Raw genomic sequence first — 20,017 nt, 5'->3', positions numbered from 1 at the left:
AGGTAGTAACCACTTTGACATTGGCTACAAAGACTTCTTACTGGACATTCTCTTGAGGCAAGGGAAACAAAAGCGAAAATGAACTATTGATTTAAAAAAATGAACTATTGGGGGGATCCCTGGGTGGCTCAGTGGTTTAGCGCCTGCCTTTGGCCCAGGGCGTGATCCTGTAGTTCTGGGATCGAGTCCCACGTTGGGATCCCAGCCTGGAACCTGCTTCTCCCTCCTTCTGTGTCTCTGCCTCTCTCTCTCTCTCCCTTTGTCTATCATAAATAAATAAATAAATAAATAAATAAATAAATAAATAAATAAATCTTAAAAAAATGAACTATTGGGGCTTCATCACAATAAAACTTCGGCACAGTGAAAGAAACAATCAACAAAACTAAAAGGCCACCTGCAGAATTGGGGAAGATATTTGCAAATGACATATCTGATAAAGCGTTATCCAAAATCTGTAAAGACATTATCACACTCAACACCCAAAAAGCAAATAATCCAGTTAAGAAATGGGCAGTACACATTAATAGACTTTTTTCCAAAGAAGACTACAGATGGCTAATAACACATGAAACGATGCTCAGCATCAGTCATCATCACGGAAAGACAAATCAAAACAACGAGATACCAACTTATCCCTGTCAGAATGGCTAAAATTAATAATATAGGAAACAAATTTTGGTGAGAATATGTAGAAAGGGAAACCCTTTCATACTGTTGGTGGGATTGCAAAGTGGTGTAGCCACTCTGGAAAATAGCATGGTGGTTCCTCAAAAAGTTAAAAATATAACTGCCACTAGACCAGCAATCACACTAATAGGTATTTATGCAATGGATACAAAAATACTATTTCAATGGGGCACGTGTATCCTGATTTTTATAGCAGCATTGTGAACAATAGGTAAGTTATGGAAAGATCCTGTGTGTCCATCAACTGATGATAGATAAAGAGGATGTCAGCTATAAAATGAACGATACTTGCCATTTGCTGTGATTTGGATGGTGGTAGAGTGTATTATGCTAAGTGAAAACAAAGAAAGATAAATATCATATAAAAAAAATAAAAAAAATATCATATGATTTCACTCACACGTGGAATTTAAGAAACAAAACAGATGAAATAGAAGTAGAAGAAAAAAACAGGGAGGCACGCCATAAGAGACTTAACTAGAGAAAGCAAACTGCGGATTGATGAAGACAGGTGGGCTGGGGAATGGGCTAAATAGTTGGTTATTAAGAAGGGTACTCGTGATCAGCACTTGGTGTTATATGTAAGTGATGAATAATTAAATTCTATTCCTGAAACCGTTATTACAATATGTGTTGACTAACTAGAATTTAAAGAAAAACTTGAAAAAAATATAATGCACTATAAAAAACTACAGCTAATATGATAAAGGGAAAAGTTTTGCAATAGAAAAATAATTTCATAAAAAAAAAAAAGAAAAATAATTTCAAACCCTTGTACTATAGATATGCAAAACTCTTTGATAAACAATTACTGTTCATCTAAATATTGATGCCTAGTCAATAGTAGGTGCAGTTGTATGCTATGCCAGAAGCAATGCAAAGATAAATAGAATAAACAATTCAATAACTTCAATTTTATAGACATACTGTGTTTTTCTCAGTTCTCAGCTGACTCTGTCATGCAGGTCTGAAATAGATAGGGCAAATTTTATTGCCATTTTATAGATGAGGGAACTAAAGAGCTGATCCTAGTAAATAGAGTAATCCAAGCCAAGAGGGAACTAGTTTGCCACCCTTGTTTGGTTTTCAGTCAATACAAATTTATACTATTTTCCTAGCCTAAATATTCTGTAATTACTTTCCAATAAGTACATTATTTGAGGTGTTTCGTTCACCCTGGTGGTGTTTTGACATTTACATTATTATTACTGTTAGCCTTCTTTCAAAGTAAGCTGATACTTAGCTTGGTTTTCCTTGACCCTGGATTATTCACTGCATGTGAAGAGTACATCAAGCTGCTTTCCCAGATCTCTGCATGTACATTTTAATAAATCTATAACTAAATGCTTTTGGAATTTCTCGGTGATCAAACTGTCCTATCTACCCAGAAATATAGCAAATATTTGAACAGATGGATATTGCAATAATGTATAAAACCCATAAAATAATGCTGTAAAAATCTGTCTTCTTTATTTTCACTTTTTAGTTTTAATTCCAGTATAGTTAACATGCAGTGTTATATTAGGTTCAGGTGTACAATATAGTGACTTAACAATTCCATACATCACCCCTTGCTCATCATGACAAGTACACTCTATGTCCATCATCTATTTCACCTATCCCCTACCACCTTCCCTCTGATAACCATCAGTTTGTTCTTAATAATTAAGAGTCTGTTTATTGGCATATCTCTTTCTTTTTTCCCCCTTTACTCATTTATTTTGTTTCTTAAATTCCACATATGGGTGAATCATATGATATTTGTCTTTCTCTGACTTACTTCTCTTAGCATTATACTCTCTTGGTCCATCCCTCTTGTTTTGACCTGTTTTCTGGAGGTATCTATGCTTATAGGAAGCAGTCATAATAATATCATATAGTATGATTTCCTAATAAATTGTCTTCAGTTTCTTTTTCTCATTAACAGGTGATTTCAAGTCAGTTGTCAAAAGATTGGGGCAGTAGTGTACTTTGCATTTTGTTTTATATTCTATCAGTATATTTTTCCAGTATTAACAGCATTGTTGGCTCCTTGAATTAAAAAGATGATCACAGATTGTAGAGGTCAGAACATACTGTTTTGGTTGTGATTGAGCCTTCATAATTTTTGTATTTATTAACAATTACTATGATATTCCAACAAAAAACTAACTCACCTTCATTCTCGCCTGAGATTTGTCATGTTGTTTTGGAAAGAACAGTGGTTCCTATTTCAAAGTTATTAAATCTTAATTTCACACTATTAGCTTTCTTTACAGATATCAACTATGATTAGGTACTATGTATAAGTTTGTTAGGGCTGCCATAACTAAGTATCACAGACCAAGTAACTTATACAACAAATATATTTTCTCACAATTCTGGAGGCTAGAAGTTCAAGAGCAAATTGTTGGCAAAGTTAATTTCTTCTGAGGTCTGTTTCCTTGGCTTATAGATGTCAGTCTTCTCCCTGTGCTTTTATATGCTTTTTCTTCTGTGTGTGTCTATGTCTTAATCTTCTCTTCTTTTTTTTTTTTAATCTTCTCTTCTTAAAGGAACACTAGTCATATTTGATAAGGGTTCATCCTAATGACCTTATTTTTTTAACACCCTGTCTCCAAATAGTCACATTCTGAGGTACTGGGGGTTAAGACTTCAGCACATGAATTTTGAGGGGAAACGATTCAGCCCATAACATACTGTATATCTTTTTGTTTCATTAAGGGATGTGACATATCTGACAAAATTTGTTATCCTCAAGTCTACATTTTATCTCTGTATCCCAAGTAGGTAGCACAGTGTATGATACATAGCATGTGCTCCATGAATGTTGTTGATTTTTCTGAATGAGTGAGTAATTAAAGATAAAAGGCTGTGTGTATGGGAAGATTATGTAATACATCATGACTTTATTATACCAGGATAGAGAAAAGTATTTGAAGATGATTCACTCTTAGGAGAAAACAAATGGATTGTTGATAGGTACATTACTACCTTATTTCAGGCTAGAACACTACAAGTCTCAAGATTTTTGGAATGGTGCAGAACCAGAAGAAAGTGAAGTAGAAGAAGGAAAGAGGGCTACAGATGACACAAAAATAATGTTTTAGTATTAAACATCAATAAATATAGCCTTGGAGATGCTAAGAAATGTTAGGCAGTAGACAAGAATGGGTTGGGGAGGAGATGAAATAAGAAAGATGAATATTGGAAATGATGACATAGAGAGTATCAGAGAATTTGACAGTAAAAAAAGAGGTAGCACATGCAAATTATAAAACACTTGTATAATAAGTAACCATGTGTATGTATGTGTGTATATATGTGTATGACTATCTATATTTATATATCTATGTACCTGTATCTTAGAAGCACCTAAATACTACTTTTCAATACTGAGCATGTATCAGAATCATCTGGGAGGTTTTAAAAAATACTAGGTCTCACTCTAGTTCTACTGAACCATAATCTTTGAGGATGGAACTCAAACATGTGTATTAAATAAATATTTATTTTACTAGTGATTTTTATTTGCAGCTAAGGAATTATAAGCTACTCTTTACTTAAATGCAACCTAGCTATAATTTAGTAACATAGTACATAGTAGTTGTTTGCTTAGGAACATATGTGTGTTTATTAGAGAAGACAGATGGCCAATCAGTAAGTTAATGTCAGCATTTTTTAAAAAGTACAGATTCTGGAGTCATTGTGCCTTTCATTTATATTGAGTACAACACAGTGTAATAAAAGTACTGACCATGGATAATCTTGAAAAATGTTTATTTATATTCCTCACACTCTGAAGAAAAAATGCTTATTTCATTAAATTTAGATATAAAATCAGTTCTGTTCAAAACTGACACAATTCCATTATATAGGATGAATTTCATATTTCCTTATTTCCTTTGTATATTAAAAAATTAACTCTGGGGGAAGCCTGGGTGGCTCACAGGTTTAGCTCCTGCCTTCAGCCCAGGGCATGATCCTGGAGACCCGGGACTGAGTCCGGCATTGAGCTCCCTGCATGGAGCTTGCTTCTCCCTCTGTGTCCCTGCCTCTCTCTCTCTCTCTCTGTGTGTGTGTGTGTTTCTCATGAATAAATAAATTAAAATCTTTTAAAAAATTAACTCTGGATACCTATTTTCAGTTTTTCTTAAAGACATTTAAAAATAATTTTACGTGTTTTTTTTACTATTTATCTTGAAAATCTTTCTTTTTACAAGTGAGAATAAGCTGATGATTGCCAGAGGGGAGGGAAGCTGGAGGATGGGTAAAATGAGTGAAGTGAAGTGGGAGATACAGGCTTCCAGTTGAGGAATGAGTAAGTCATGGGAATAGGAGCTACAGCATTAAGAAGTATAGTCAATGGTAAAGTAATAGCATTGTATGGTGACAGTAGTTATACTTGTAGTGAGCATAGGATATCATATAGAATGGTTGAACCAATACCTTGTGTACCTGAAAGTAATGTAACATTGTGTGTCAACTATACACGAAATATAATAAATATTATATATTAAAATATATATTGTATATAATACTATCTATCCATATAAATTAAAACAACTTTTTCTTCATTCTCTAGTTATGAAATTGTGTGGATTTCCGTGGCTGTCTGCTTCCATAAAATCAAACAAGTATTATGCAAAGCCTTAGGAATGCAGAGATGAATGTGATAATATCTGCATTCAGGAAGCTCACAGTCTAGTGAAAGAGAAAGACAATGTGATTTATTAGGACACACAGTAACAATATTTTATGGTGGCTATCCCCTGGGAAAAGTGATCTTTTTCTAATCTAGTAGCATTTCTCATGTTGGAAACTTTTTATGGTAATGCTGCCAAAAAATGAAAGACATATTACATTTTTAAAGGCTGGGCATCTGGATTTTATTTTATTTTTTTTTATTTTTTATTTTTTTTGGCATCTGGATTTTAATTAAGAAAAGAGACATTGGGCAGACACTTTAATTTAGAAGACATTCTTAGCTTTGGTGAAACTAACTAGAGTATAATTGTTTCCTTGGTGACAGTAACTAGTACAGTACAGTTGTTTCCTAGCTCTGAACATTTTTTAAAAACTAATGTCATTATGACCCATGTTTATAATGATGGTCTTAAATGTCAGATACTAAAATACTTAGGCATAAAAATGCTGTATTGTGTTCAACATAGAATCACAGACCTATGGGGAACCTTAAAGACCCATGTAATGTAACCTGTTTGTCATGTGAGAACAGTGAAGTAGAGTAGTTTGTGATTTGGCTAAGGCCACTTGTCTTATGCATGGCAGAGCTAGGAGCAAATCTTAGTCTACTGACTCTTCTACCAGTGTTCTTTCAGGTGGAGAAGAATCCTAATACATGTTTTTATTATATGCTCTAAAGACCAGTAGTACATTCCTGGTATGTAGTGAAAACTCAGTTAACCATAATATTTAGAGTATACAGTCTGATGTTGCTTTTGGTATACACATATTCTATTGCAAAGGTGCATATAGATAAACCATATAGAATGGTAGCTGCAAAGCATATGTATTTGCATTAAAAAGTTTTTCTTAAAAGATTTTATTTATTTATTCATGAGAGACATACAGTGAGAGGCAGAGACACAGACCAGAGGGAGAAGCAGGCTCCTTGCAGGGAACACGATGTGGGACTCGATCCAGGGACTGGGATCACACCCTAAGCCAGAGGCAGACCCTCAACCACTGAGCCACCCAGGCATCCCTAAAAACAGTTTTTGACTTTTTGGGGGAAATTAACTCTCATAGCCACTTACAAGTCTGTTGAAATACCATCTTGATGTATAGCAAACAGCCATAGACATACTTTTAGAGCTGATTCTTCATTTCTGGCTGATTAGTGGTTACTGATACCTAAAGCTAAAATTACTCTCCTACCCTCATGACAGAGTGAATGTTTGACTAATTGTGTAACATGGAAGTTATTTTAGCTGCGAAGGAGTCTGGTTTACTTGGGATTATGCTTATGCCCACTTTGACCATAGTCAATATTTATTAATCAATCAATAAATGCATGACTTGACTGAGAATATTCTTGGTATCCAGACCAGAATTTGAGAATGCTCAACTGACTGGGCCAGTCAGGCACCCCTCCAGTGAGGGTCTTAAAACTATTATTAGTTGTTGATTTTTTTCTTCTATCACTACTAGTTGGAAGGGAAACCTGAAGCATAGATTTTATGTGCTTATGTTTATGTGTAATTATATAATAGAGGTGGTGGTGGTGGTTGATCTCTGTGTGAGAAAATAGGGAATTGAAATATACCAGTAGCCCATAAAACTCTGTGCTAAGGTGAAGGAGTTGGATAGTCAGTTATTTTCTGGTGTGATTTCTGGATCTAAATGGAGCTAATCATTAGATGTTGCAACTAGTTTTGAGAATTGTTTAGATTTTTTTTTTACAGGATGAAGGAGTTGTTAAAGAAATCCCTATTACTCATCATGTTAAGGAAGGATATGAGAAGGCAGATCCTGCACAGTTCGAGTTGCTCAAGGTGCTTGGTCAGGGATCCTTTGGAAAGGTAATAAATGCCTTATTCCACATTTTTTTTCTCTTTTAAACATTTAACAGAAAAAGTGTACACATAGAAATTTGGAAAATGTGCCATTTATAAATTTGTAAAAGAATACACATAAAGTTAACTCTCTAATTTTACTCCTTTTATTTCTGTGGTACTTTTAGTTCTATTTCTTGATATTTATCTATAATAAACAATGTTTTCCGGTACTGTGGGCTCACTCATTTCTTTGGAACAAAATAGAACATGCTGTTTATTAGTTGCCTATGTCAAAGTAGTTTGATTTTTTAAAAAACGTTTTCCTTTTAAAAATGCTGGCATAATCCACAGCTTGTTCTTTCTGAGTGATTTTAGCTATATTTTATTTTATCTATATTTATCTATATTTCTTAGCCCTATCACAAAAGTAATAATTATACACCAATTCATATATGAGTGCATGAATTCACCTATTATCATTAAAGAAGTGTGTGTACCTTACAGCAGGGATAGGGACTGGGTGACGTATGGATGATGTGAAACTCCTAAGCTCTAAGGAGCTTAAGTTTCAAGATAGAAACACTGAGAAATTCATGATTAATTCCATTATCAAAATAATGAAATTAATTATTAAATCTGTTTATTAAGTGCTTAATGGTATGATTCTTAGAAGTTTGTAGGTCTGGTTCTTGACTTTTGTACATCTAACATCTAAGAAGTGAAAGTTGAAAGTTACTATACACACAACAATAGATAACAGCCTTTAAGGAAACAATAGCAACAATTTAATGGGAGAAAGATAAGGAGAAACTACTAATTTGAGGTGACTGAGATTTAGTTTAAAGGGAGAAAAGTAGGGCAACTGAGCAGTGACTTTTATGACCTGAATCATTTTTTGTATATATATTTTTAAAGAATTTATTTATTTATTCATGAGAGAGCGAGAGAGAGCGAGAGAGAGAGAGAGAGAGACAGAGGCAGAGACATAGGCAGAGGGAGAAGCAGGCTCTCTGCAGGAGCTCGATGTGGGATTCGATCCCATATCTCAGAATCACACCCTGAGCCAAAAGCAGATGCTCTACCGCTGAGCCACCCAGGCATCCCTTTATTGTATATTTTTTATTGGAATTCAATTAGCCAACATATAGTATAACACCCAGTCCTCATCATGTCCAGTGCCCCCGTCAGGGCCCGATACCCAGTTACCCCATTCCCCCACCCACTTCCCCTTCCACTACCACTTGTTCATTTCCCAGAGATACGAGTCTTTCATGCTCTGTCACCCTTTCTGATTTTTCCCACTCATTTTCTCTCTTTTCCCCTATAATCCCTTTGACTATTTTTTATATTCCCCGTAGAAGTGAAACCATATGTTTGTCCTTCTCCAATTGACTTACTTCACTCAGCATAATACCCTCCAGTTCCATCCACATTGAAGCAAATGGTGGGTATTTGTTGTTTCTAATGGCTGAGTAATAATCCATTGTATACATATACCACATCTTCTTTATCCATTCGCCTTTCAATGGACATTGAAGCTCCTTCCACAGTTTGGCTATTGTGGACATTGCAGCTATAAACATTGGGGTGCAGGTGTCTCAGCTTTTCACTGCATCTGTATCTTTTGGGTAAATCCCCAGTAGAGCAATTGCTGGGTCATAGGGGTAGCTCTATTTTTAACTCTTTGAGGAACCTCCACACAGTTTTCCAGAGTGGCTGCACCAGTTCACATTCCCACCAACATCCCCTTCTTCCACATCCTCTCCAACATTTGTTGTTTCCCGTCTTGTAAGTTTTCACCATTCTTACTGGTGTGAGGTGGTATCTCATTGTGGTTTGATTTGTATTTCCCTGATGGCCAGTGATGTGGAGCATTTTCTCATGCGTTTGTCGGCTATGTCTATGTCTTCCTTGGCGAAATTACTGTTCATGTCTTTTGACCATTTCATGATTAGATTGCTTTTTTCTTGGGTGTTGAGTCTAATAAATTCTTTATAGCTCTTGGATACTAGCCCTTTATCTGATTTGAAAATATCTTGTCCCATTCTGTAGGTTGTCATTGAGTTTTGTTGACTGTTTCTTTTGCTGTGCAGAAGCTTTTTATCTTTATGAATTCCCAATCGTTCATTTTTGCTTTTGTTTCCCTTGCCTTCATAGATGTATCTTGCAAGAAGTTGCTGTGGCCGAGTTCAAAAAGAGTGTTGCCTGTGTTCTCCTCTAGGATTTTGATGGAATCTTGTCTCACATTTAGATCTTTCATCCATTTTGAGTTTATCTCTATGTATAGTGTAAGAGAATGAATGGTCTAGTTTCATTCTTCTGCATGTGGCTGTCCAATTTTCCCAGCACCATTTATTGAAGAGACTGTCTTTTTTTCCAGTGGATAGTCTTTCCTGCTTTGTCAAATTTTAGTTGGCCATAGAGTTGAGTGTTGTGCCCAAGATTAGGTATCCAAGAAACCACCAAAAAGCCGACACCAATGCAAATCCACGAGGGTTTATTTACAAGCTCGAGCTTGGGTCCAAGTATACCCGACACAGTGGAGCAGGGACTTGGACTCCGAGGTGGGTTTCAGCTTAGTTTTATGGGCTGGTCTAGGGGACCTCCAGAAGTGGTTGAGGAATTTCTCAAGTTCTGTTTACATTCTGATATGGGGCTTTCAAGGGCATTGAGCTCTGTTCTCATTCTAATATGGGACTTTCAAGGGCATTAAGCTGTAAATTTCAGCTCTTATTCACAGGGGCCTGGGATGGCTGTACTTGTGATAATGCTGAACTTAAAGTGGAATGGCCTTAATTTTCTCGGCCTCCACATTGAGGGCCCATTTCTGGGTTCTCTACTCTGTTCCATTGATCAATGTGTCTGTTTTAGTGCCAGTACCACACTGTCTTGATGATCACAGCTTTGTAGTACAACTTGAAATCTGGGTTTATGATGCCTCCGGCTCTGGTTTTCTTTTTCAACGTTCCCCTGGCTATTCGAGGTCTTTTCTGATTCCACACAAATCTTAAGATGATTTGTTCCAACTCTCTGAAGAAAGTCCATGGTATTTTGATAGGGATTGAATTAAATGTGTAAATTGCCCTTGGTAGCATGGACATTTTCACAATATTAATTCTGCCAATCCATGAGCATGGGATATTTTTCCATCTCTTTGTGTCTTTCTCTATTTCTTTCAGAAGTGTTCCGTAGTTTTTAGGGTATAGATCCTTTACCTCTTTGGTTAGGTTTGTTCCTAGGTATCTTATGCTTTTGGGTGCAATAGTCAATGGGATTGACTCCTTAATTTCTCTTTCTTCAGTCTCATTTTTAGTGTATAAAAATGCCACTGATTTCTTGGCATTGATTTTGTATCCTGCCACACTGCCAAATTGCTGTATGAGTTCTAGCAATCTTGGGGTGGAGTCTTTTGGGTTTTCTATGAACATTCTCATGTCATCAGTGAAGAGGGAGAGTTTGAATTCTTCTTTGCCCATTTGAATGGCTTTAATTTCTTTTTTGTTGTCTGGTTGCTGAGGCCAGGACTTCTAGTACTATGTTGAATAGCAGTGGTGAGAGTGGACATCCCTTTTGTATTCCTGATTTTAGGGGAAAGGCTCTCAGTTTTTCCCCATTAAGAATGATATTTGCTGTGGGCTTTTTGAACATGGCTTTTAAGATGCTGAGGAATGTTCCTTCTATCCCTACTCTCTGAAGAGTTTTGATCAGGAATGGATGCTGTAGTTTCTCAAAGGCTTTCTCTGCATCTATTGAGAAGATGATATGGTTCTTCTTTTTTCTCTTGTTGATGTGTTCTGTCAACAAAGGTACAAGGTGAAACAAGAAGTAAAAACAACATTGGTGGTGGCTGGATTTCCAGCTCTGTAATCAGTTCCCTACTAGTAACTAATGCAGTCTCCCAGTCCACACTGGCCTAGATGCTCCTGGGTCAGGTGAGGGTGTGCTGATCTGCACAGCTTGCAGGGTGCCCAGTGGAAGGAGAGTCCTCCCTGGCCTGTGCCCTCCCCACCTCTGCCTGTCCCAGAGGGAGTGCGGGATCCTTGGCTTTGTCCACTTAGATCCCTGGAATATGGCACCCTGTGCCGCTGGAATCGTGCTCTGGGGAGTCCTGGCTCCTGAAGGCAGTAGGGCGCAAACACCTCCATCCAGATCCGCCCACCTAACCAACCAGCTTCTTCCAAATTCCCTGCTGGCTGCATGCTCTAGCCCTTACAGAGATCAGTCCACAGTTTGTGATGCGCCTTCCTCTGGGTGCACTTCTTCTATTAGTGACTCTGGGAAACTGGAGGCTTCACTGCCCCTCCTGTGATTCTGCTTGATTTCCCAGCTAAGTGCTTTTCCATTTGGGAAGAATCCGCTGTGGATTTTCAATGTTCCCACTTCTCTGGGGCTGGGCTTTCCTGTACCTGAAGGTTTCACCAACTGGCTTTACCCTGGCTCCTTGGCAGTGCCCCTCCCCCACTTCATTCTTTTTTTTTTCCCCACTTTCCTACCTTGTTAGAAGTGAAAACCCTTCTCTCTGTAGGGTTTTGGCTATTCTGTCTTTAAATCTCAGGTCGAATTTATAGGTGTTCAGGATGATTTGAATGTTATCTAGGTAAGTTGATGGGACCAAGTGAGTTGAGGACTCCTACTCCTCTGCCATCTTGCCCTGCCCTATCGTGACCTGAATCATTTAAAAGAAAAAAAATATTTATTGAACGTCTAGTGTATACACTTATAAAAGCAGTATTAGTGGACATAAAATTGACATTGTCTTAAAGTAACCTGATGTCTACATGGTAAAGGATGTAACGTGAAATACAGAGAAATTTTTCTCAAGACACAGTAAAAACTAAGGTAGATTATAGTTTGACAGTAATTTGCTATAAGAAGTATATGAAAATAAGGAGATAGGACTTGAATATTTGTGCTGGGGAGAGTAAAAGTATAGGGAGCTTTTAATAGATTCTGTGTGGGGCAAGTGCTTATAAAACTGACGTATAGGGAAGGCATGTGCATTCTGCATACCTGTATTTTTAAAAATATATAGAAGTGCAATATTCTCTTAATTATTTTACATCGTATTTTTATGATGTTAATTTTAGAGGAACAGAGATTAATTTTTTATATCTCATATGTATACATGCTTAAATATCAACTTGGATAAAATTTCACCAGGTATTTTACCCCAAAGATACAAATGTAGTGATCTGAAGGGGCACCTACACCCCAATTTTTATAGCAGCAATGTCTACAATAACCAGACTGTGGAAAGAGCTAAGATGTCCATGAACAGACAAATGGGTAAAGATGTTGTATGTATATATACAATGGAATACTACTTAGCCATTAGAAAGAATAAATATTTTCCATTTACATCAATGTGGATGAAACTGGAGGATATTACACTGAGCAAAAATACTCATCAGAGAAGAATTATCATATGGTTTTACTCATGTGTGGAATATAAGGAACAGTGTAGAGGATCATAGGGGAAGGGAGGGAAAACTGAATGGGAAGTCATGAGAGAGGGAGAAAAATCTTGAGAGACTCTTAACTATAGGAATCAAACAGGGTTGTTGGAGGGGAGGTGAGTGGGGGGACGGAGTAATTGAGAGATGGACATTAAGGAGGGCATGCGATATGGTGAGCACTGGGTGTTATACGCAACTCATAAATTATTGCATAGTAAATCTGAAACTAGTAATGTACTGTATGTTGGCTAATTGAATTTAAAAATTTTAAAAAGTTCACCAGGCAAACATTTCAAGCCATTAAAAGTCATTGTTTTTCATTTGATGTATATATTTATTCCTATGTATGTTTATTTATATCCAGATTTGCTCCAGACAGGATTTACTATATTCATAAATGAATACCAAGTAAAATAAAAATAAGTAGAGAAAACGATTAGAGTAGGAAAGATTAGATGAAGCCAGTACTGCATTTTTGTTGTTTACAAATGCATGACATAAAAGCCTATGTGTTCTAGAAGGGGGAACAAAATGATGACTTAAAATTTCTGGCAGCCATTATAAAGAAGTTGATACATTTAATTGCAGGATTATTGGCAGTATCTGTAAGGTTGTAAACAGATCTAACAGACCAGAAAAAATTTTTCTCATGGGACTTCATAAAGAGAATACAGTATAACAAAATGTAATGTCTTTCATAACATCTTCATATCAAATATAGAAACATGTGGACAAGTCAATATAGTCCTTAAATTCAGGAAATACTCAGCTTTGTGCAGGAACTTCAGTTTAACAAGGATAACATAGAAGCCTTTTTAAAAATTTGTAATACTGGGAGGCAGGGCAAGATGGCGGAAGAGTAGGGTCCCCAAGTCAGCTGTCCCTAGCAACTTACCTAGATAACTTTCAAATCATCCTGAAAAACTATGAATTCGGCCTGAGATTTAAAGAGAGAAGAGTTGGAATGCTACAGTGAGGAGAATTCACGCTTCTATCAAGGTAGGAAGACGGAAAAAAAATAAAGAAATAAAAAACCATCCAAGGGGGAGGGGCCCCCACAAGGAGCCGAGATACGGCCAGGCCAGGAGTGCCTCCAGGACAGGAAAGCCCCCTCGCAGAGAAGCAGGAATTTTACCAATCTTCCTGGATGGAAAGGCGCCTGCAGGGAGCTCAGGCAGGATCCCAGGAGGGGTAGTGATGCCCTCAGGCTTCCAGGGTCACTAACAGAGGAAGTGTGCCCCAGGGGAGAGCGCCCCACACACCCTAGGCTGAGCTCCCCAAAGGGCTAAGGCATGCGCCCGGTGGGGCCTTGGGAGCAGCTCAGGCAGCAGCTCCACAGGGGGGCTGCTTGGCTCCAAAAGCAGGATTCCAGCAGCTCAGGCCCCGGAGCACAGGGCCCCAGGGGACACAGCCTAAGATCCAGCGTTCCCCCCGGAACAGGCAGAGGCCGGGAGGACACAGGGCAGCGAGGATGCTCCTACCACCAGGCAGCCCCGAACTGTGCAGATCAGCGCCCCCTGCCCTCGGAGCATCCAGGCCCCTGTGGATTGGGAGACTGTGGTAGTTACTGTGGGAGCTGACTCCAGAGTTGGATAGCTGGCCACCGCCACTGTTGTTGTTCCTCATAGTGTCACCTTGTTCTTGGGACTGAGCAGGACCACCAGGGAGCAGGGGCCTCACAGGATAAACAGCTCCCACTGAGCCGTGCACACACCTGAGAATCAGCACAGGAGGCCCCAACGCCAGAAGACCAGCTGGAAGGACAGGAGAAGAGCAAGTTCTTAACAAAGCAGCACTGGAAAGCTCAAGGAGAAGTCCAGGGACTTACAGTATATAGAATCAGAGGATACCCCTCTTTGTTTTTGGTTTGTTCCCCCTCCCTTTTTTTCTCTTTTCCTCCTTTTTCCAGTAAAACTTGATTGAGCCACTCTACATTGAGCAAAATGATTAGACGGAAGAACTCTCCACAAAGAAAGAATCAGAAACAGTCCTCTCTCCCAAAGAGTTACAGAATTTGGATTAAAATACAATGTCAGAAAACCAATGCATAAGAACAATTATAAAGCTACTGGTGGCTCTATAAAAAAGCATAACAGATTCAAGAGACTTCATGACTGCAGAATTTAGATCTAATGAGGCCGAAATTAAAAATCAATTAAATGAGATGCAATCCAAACTGGAGGTCCTAATGATGAGGGTTAACGAGGTAGAAGAATGAGTGAGTGACATAGAAGACAAGTTGATGGCAAGGAAGGAAGCTGAGGAAAAAAGAGAAAAACAAAAGATCATGAGGATAGGTTAAGGGAAATAAATGACAGCCTCAGAAGGAAAAATCGACCTTTAATTGGGGTTCCAGAGGGCGCCCAAGGGACAGAAAACCAGAAAGTGTATTTGAACAAATCATAGATGAGAACTTCCCTAACTTGGGAAGGGAAACAGGCATTTAGATCCAGGAGATAGACAGATGCCTCCCTGAAATTAAGAAAGACCATTCAACACCCGATATTTCATAGTGAAACTTCCAAATTCCAAAGATAAAGAGAAGATCCTTAGCAGTGAGAGACAAGAGATTCTTAACTTATATGGGGAGGAATATGAGATGATCAGCAGAGCTCTCCACAAAGACCTGGCAGGCCAAAAAGCTGGCAGGATATATATTCAGGGTCCTAAATGAGAAGAACCTGCAGCCAAGAATACTCTACCAGCAAGGCTCTCATTCAGAACAGGAAGAGAGATAAAAAGCTTCTAAGATAGGCAGAAACTGAAAGACTATGTGACCACAAAACGAGCTTTGCAAGAAATATTAAGGGGGACTCTGTAAAAGAAAGAGGACGTCCAGGGAAGCAATCCACAAAAACAGAGACTGGATAGGTATCATGACGACACCAAATTCATATCTTTCAATAGTAACTCTGAACATGAATGGAAATCATGACTCCATCAAAAGGCGCAGGGTTTCAGACTGGAAAAAAAGCAAGACCCATCTATTTGCTATCTACAAGAGACTCATTCGAGACATAAGGACACCTACAGCCTGAAAAAAAAAAGATTTGAAAACCATGTACCATTTAAATGGCCCTCAAAAGAAAGCAGGGGTAGCCATCCTTATATCAGACAAACTAAGTTTATCCGGAGACGGTACTAAGAGATGAAGAGGGACACTATATCATACTTAAAAGGTCTATCCAACACGAGGACTTAATAATCATCAATATTTATGCACCGAATGTGGGAGCTGTCAAATATATCATCAATTTATAACAAAAGTTAAGGGGATCCCTGGGTGGTGCAGTGGTTTAGCGCCCGCCTTTGGTGCAGGGCGCGATCCTGGAGACCCGGGATCGAATCCCACATCGGGCTCCCGGTGCATGGAGCCTGCTTCTCCCTCTGCCTGTGTCTCTGCCTCTCTCTCTCTCTCTCTCTCTCTCTCTGTGTGACTATCATAAATAAATAAAAATTAAAAAAAAACAAATAAAAAACAAAAGTTAAGACATACTTAGATAATAAAATACTTATACTTGGTGACTTGAATGTAGCGCTTTCTACAATCGACAGGTCGTCAAAGCACAACATCTCCAAAGAAACAAGAGCTTTAAATGATACACTGGACCAGATGGATTTCACAGATATTTACAGAACTTTACATCCAAACGCAAGGGAATACACATTCTTCTCAAGTGCACATGGAACTTTCTCCAGAATATACCACATACTGGGTCACAAAGCTGGTCTTAACCGATACCAAAAGATTGGGATCGTCCCCTGCATATTTTCAGACCATAATGCTTTGAAATTTCAATCACAAGAAGAAGTTTGGAAGGATTTCAAGCACGTGGAGATTAAGAACCATCCTGCTAAAATATGAAAGGGTCAACCAGGAAATTAGAGAAGAATTAAAAAGATTCATGGACACTAATGAGAATGAAGATACAACCATTCAAAATCTTTGGGATACAGCAAAAGCAGGCCTGAGGGGAAAATATATTGCAACACAAGCATCCATCCAAAAACTGGAAAGAACTCAAACACAAGAGCTAACCTTTCACCTAAAGTAGCTGGAGAAAAGAGAGCAAATAGATCCTAAAGCCAGCAGAAGACAGTTAATAAATATTTGAGCAGAACTCAGTTAAATAGAGACCAGAAGAACTGTGGAACTGTGGAACCAACAGGAGTTGGTTCTTTGAAAGAATTAATAAGATAGATAAACCATTAGCCAGCCTTATTAAAAAGAAGAGAGAGAAGACTCAAATTAATAAAATCATGAATGAGAAAGGAGAGATCACTACCAACACCAAGGAAATACAAAAGATTTTAAAAACATATTATGAACAGCTATACGCCAATAAATTAGGCAATGTAGAAGAAATGGACGCATTCCTGGAAAGCCACAAACTACCAAAACTGGAACAGGAAGAAATAGAAAACCTGAACAGGTCAATAACCAGGGAGGAAATTGAAGCAGTCATCAAAAACCTCCCAAGACACAAGAGTCCAGGGCCAGATGGCTTCCCAGGGGAATTCTATCAAACGTTTAAAGAAGAAACCATACCTATTCTCCTAAAGCTGTTTGGAAAGATAGAAAGAGATGGAGTACTTCCAAACTCATTCTATGAGACCAGCATCACCTTAATTCCAAAACCAGACAAAGACCCCACCAAAAAGGAGAATTACAGACCAATATCCCTGATGAACATGGATGCAAAAATTCTCAACAAGATACTAGCCAATAAGATGCAACAATACATTAAGAAGATTATTCTCTGTGACCAAGTAGGATTTATCCCCGGGATGCAAAGCTGGTTCAACACTCGTAAAACAATCAATGTGATTGATCATATCAGCAAAATAAAAAACAAGAACCATATGATCCTCTCAATAGATGCAGAGAAAGCATCTGACAAATACAGCATCCATTCCTGATCAAAACTCTTCAGACTAGGAACGAGGGAACATTCCTCAGTGTCTTAAAAGCCATCTATGAAATGCCCACAGCAAATATCATTCTCAATGGGGAAACACCGAGAGCCTTTCCTCTAAGATCAGGAACACCAAAGAGATGTCTACTTTCACAACTGCTATTCAACATGGTATTAGAAGTCCTAGCCTCAGCAATCAGGCAACAACAAAAAGAAATAAAGGGCATTCAAATTGGCAAAGAAGTCAAACTCTCCCTCTTCACCAATGACATGATACTCTACATAGAAAACCCAAAAGACTCCACCCCAAGATTGCTAGAACTCATACAGCAATTTGGCAGTGTGGCAGGATACAAAATCAGTGCCCAGAAATCAGTGGCATTTCTATACACTAACAATGAGACTGAAGAATGAGAAATGAAGGAGTCCATCCCATTTACAGTTGCACCCAAAAGCATAAGATACCTAGGAAAAAAACTAACCAAAGAGGTAAAAGTATCTATACCCTCAAAACTATAGAACACTTCTGAACGAAATTGAGGAAGACACAAAGAGATGGAAAAATATTCCAAGCTCATGGATTGGAAGAATTAATATTGTGAAATTGTCAATGTTACCCACGGCAATTAACACATTTAATGCAATCGCTATGAAAATACTATGGACTTCTTCAGAGAGTTGGAACAAATCATCTTAAGATTTGTGTGGAATCAGAAAAGACCCCGAATAGCCAGGGGAATATTGAAAAAGAAAACCAGTCCCGAAGGCATCACAATGCCAGATTTCAGGTTGTATTATAAAGGTGTGGTCATGAAGACAGTGTGGTACTGGCACAAAAAGAGACACATAGGTCAATGGAACAGAATAAAGAATCCAGAATGGACCCTCAACTTTATGGTCAACTGATATTCAACAAAGCAGGAAAGACTATCCACTAGAAAAAGGACAGTGTCTTCTATAAATGGTGCTGGGAAATTTGGACATCCACATGCAGAAAAATAAAAATAGACTATTCTCTTACAGCATACACAAAGATAAACTCAAAATGTATGAAAGATCTAACTGTGAGACAAGATTCCATCCAAATCCTAGAGGAGAACACAGGCAACACCGTTTTTGAACATGACCACAGGAACTTCTTGCACGATACATCCATGCAGGCAAGAGAAACAGAAACAAAAATGAACTATTGGGACTTAATCAAGATCAAAAGCTTCTGCATAGCAAAAGTAACAATCAACAAAACTCAAAGACAACCTAAAGAATGGGAGAATATATTTGCAAATGACCTGATAAAGGGCTAATATCCAAGATCTATAAAGAACTTATTAAACTCAACACCAAAGAAACAAACAATCCAATCATGAAATGGGCAAAAGACATGAAAATAAATTTCACCAAGAAGATATAGACATAGCCAACAAGCACATGAGAATATGCTCCTCATCACTGGCTATCATGGAAATACAAATCAAAACCACAATCAGATACCACCTCACACCAATGAGAATGGTGAAAATTAAGACAGGAATCAACAAATGTTCGAGAGGATGTGGAGAAAGGGGAACCCTCTTGCACTGTTGGTTGGAATTTGAACTGGTGCAGCCACTCTGGAAAACTGTGTGTTGGTTCCTCAAAGGTAAAAACAGATTTGCCCTACAATCCAGAAATTGCACTGCTGGGGATTTACCGCAAAGATACTGATGTAGTGAAACGCTGCAACACCTGCACCCCAATGTTTATAGAAGCAATGTCCACAATAGCCAAATTGTGGAGGGAGCCTCAGTGCTCATCAAAAGATGAATAGAAAAAGAAGATGTGGTCTATGTATACAATGGAATATTACTCAGCCATTAGAAACGACAAATACCCACCATTTGCTTCAACGTGGATGGAACTGGAGGGTGTTATGCTGAGTGCAATAATTCAGTCGGAGAAGGACAAACATTACATGGTTTCATTCATTTGGGGAATATAAAAATTAGTGAAAGGGAATAAAGGGAAAGGACAGAAAATGAGTGAAAATATCAGTGAGGGTGACAAAACATGAGAGATACCTAACTCGTTCATTTCTGGGAAACAAACAAGGTGTAGTGGAAAGGGAGGTAGTTGGGTCGGGGGTTGTCATGACTTGGTGTTGGGCATTGAGGCGGACACTTGCCGGGATGAGCACTGGGTGTTATGCTATATGTTGGTAAATTGAACTCCAATAAAAGAAATTAAAAAAATAAAGTTCTTTTAAAAAATAAAAAAACAATAGAAATTTGTAATATTAAAATACAAAGTATTGATCTTCATATATTTTATCAACCAAAGAAATATTAAGGAGTTCGCTTATTTTTTCCCCTAGGTTGTTAACCTACTTGCTTGTCAGTATTACATCATTTACATGGGCATTGGGTAGATGTGACTTGTTATATGCTGAATCTATGCAGTAATTTGGCCAAGCCTGTGA

The 20,017-nt window shown here is 38.1% G+C and overlaps 1 protein-coding gene across 5 annotated transcripts in view; it reads left to right on the top strand.

Moving 5' to 3' along the window:
* The window catches only part of RPS6KA6 (ribosomal protein S6 kinase A6), a 195,448-nt gene that overhangs the window by 68,763 nt on the left and 106,668 nt on the right, over positions 1-20,017 (top strand). For 4 of the 5 annotated variants that reach the window (XM_049107594.1, XM_025431853.3, XM_049107591.1 and 1 more), the window contains one exon: positions 7,098-7,214. The exons of the other annotated variant lie outside the window; for it this stretch is intronic. In XM_049107594.1, coding sequence (XP_048963551.1) covers positions 7,098-7,214 — 117 coding nt within the window. The remainder of the gene's footprint in view (positions 1-7,097; positions 7,215-20,017) is intronic. 5 annotated transcript variants of the gene reach the window in all.

This window comes from Canis lupus, chromosome X (genome assembly GCF_003254725.2).
Source record: "Canis lupus dingo isolate Sandy chromosome X, ASM325472v2, whole genome shotgun sequence".
Classification (NCBI taxonomy): Eukaryota; Metazoa; Chordata; class Mammalia; order Carnivora; family Canidae; genus Canis; species Canis lupus.
The sequence above is the reverse complement of the archived record's forward strand: the minus strand, read 5'-3'. Positions and strand labels throughout refer to the sequence as shown.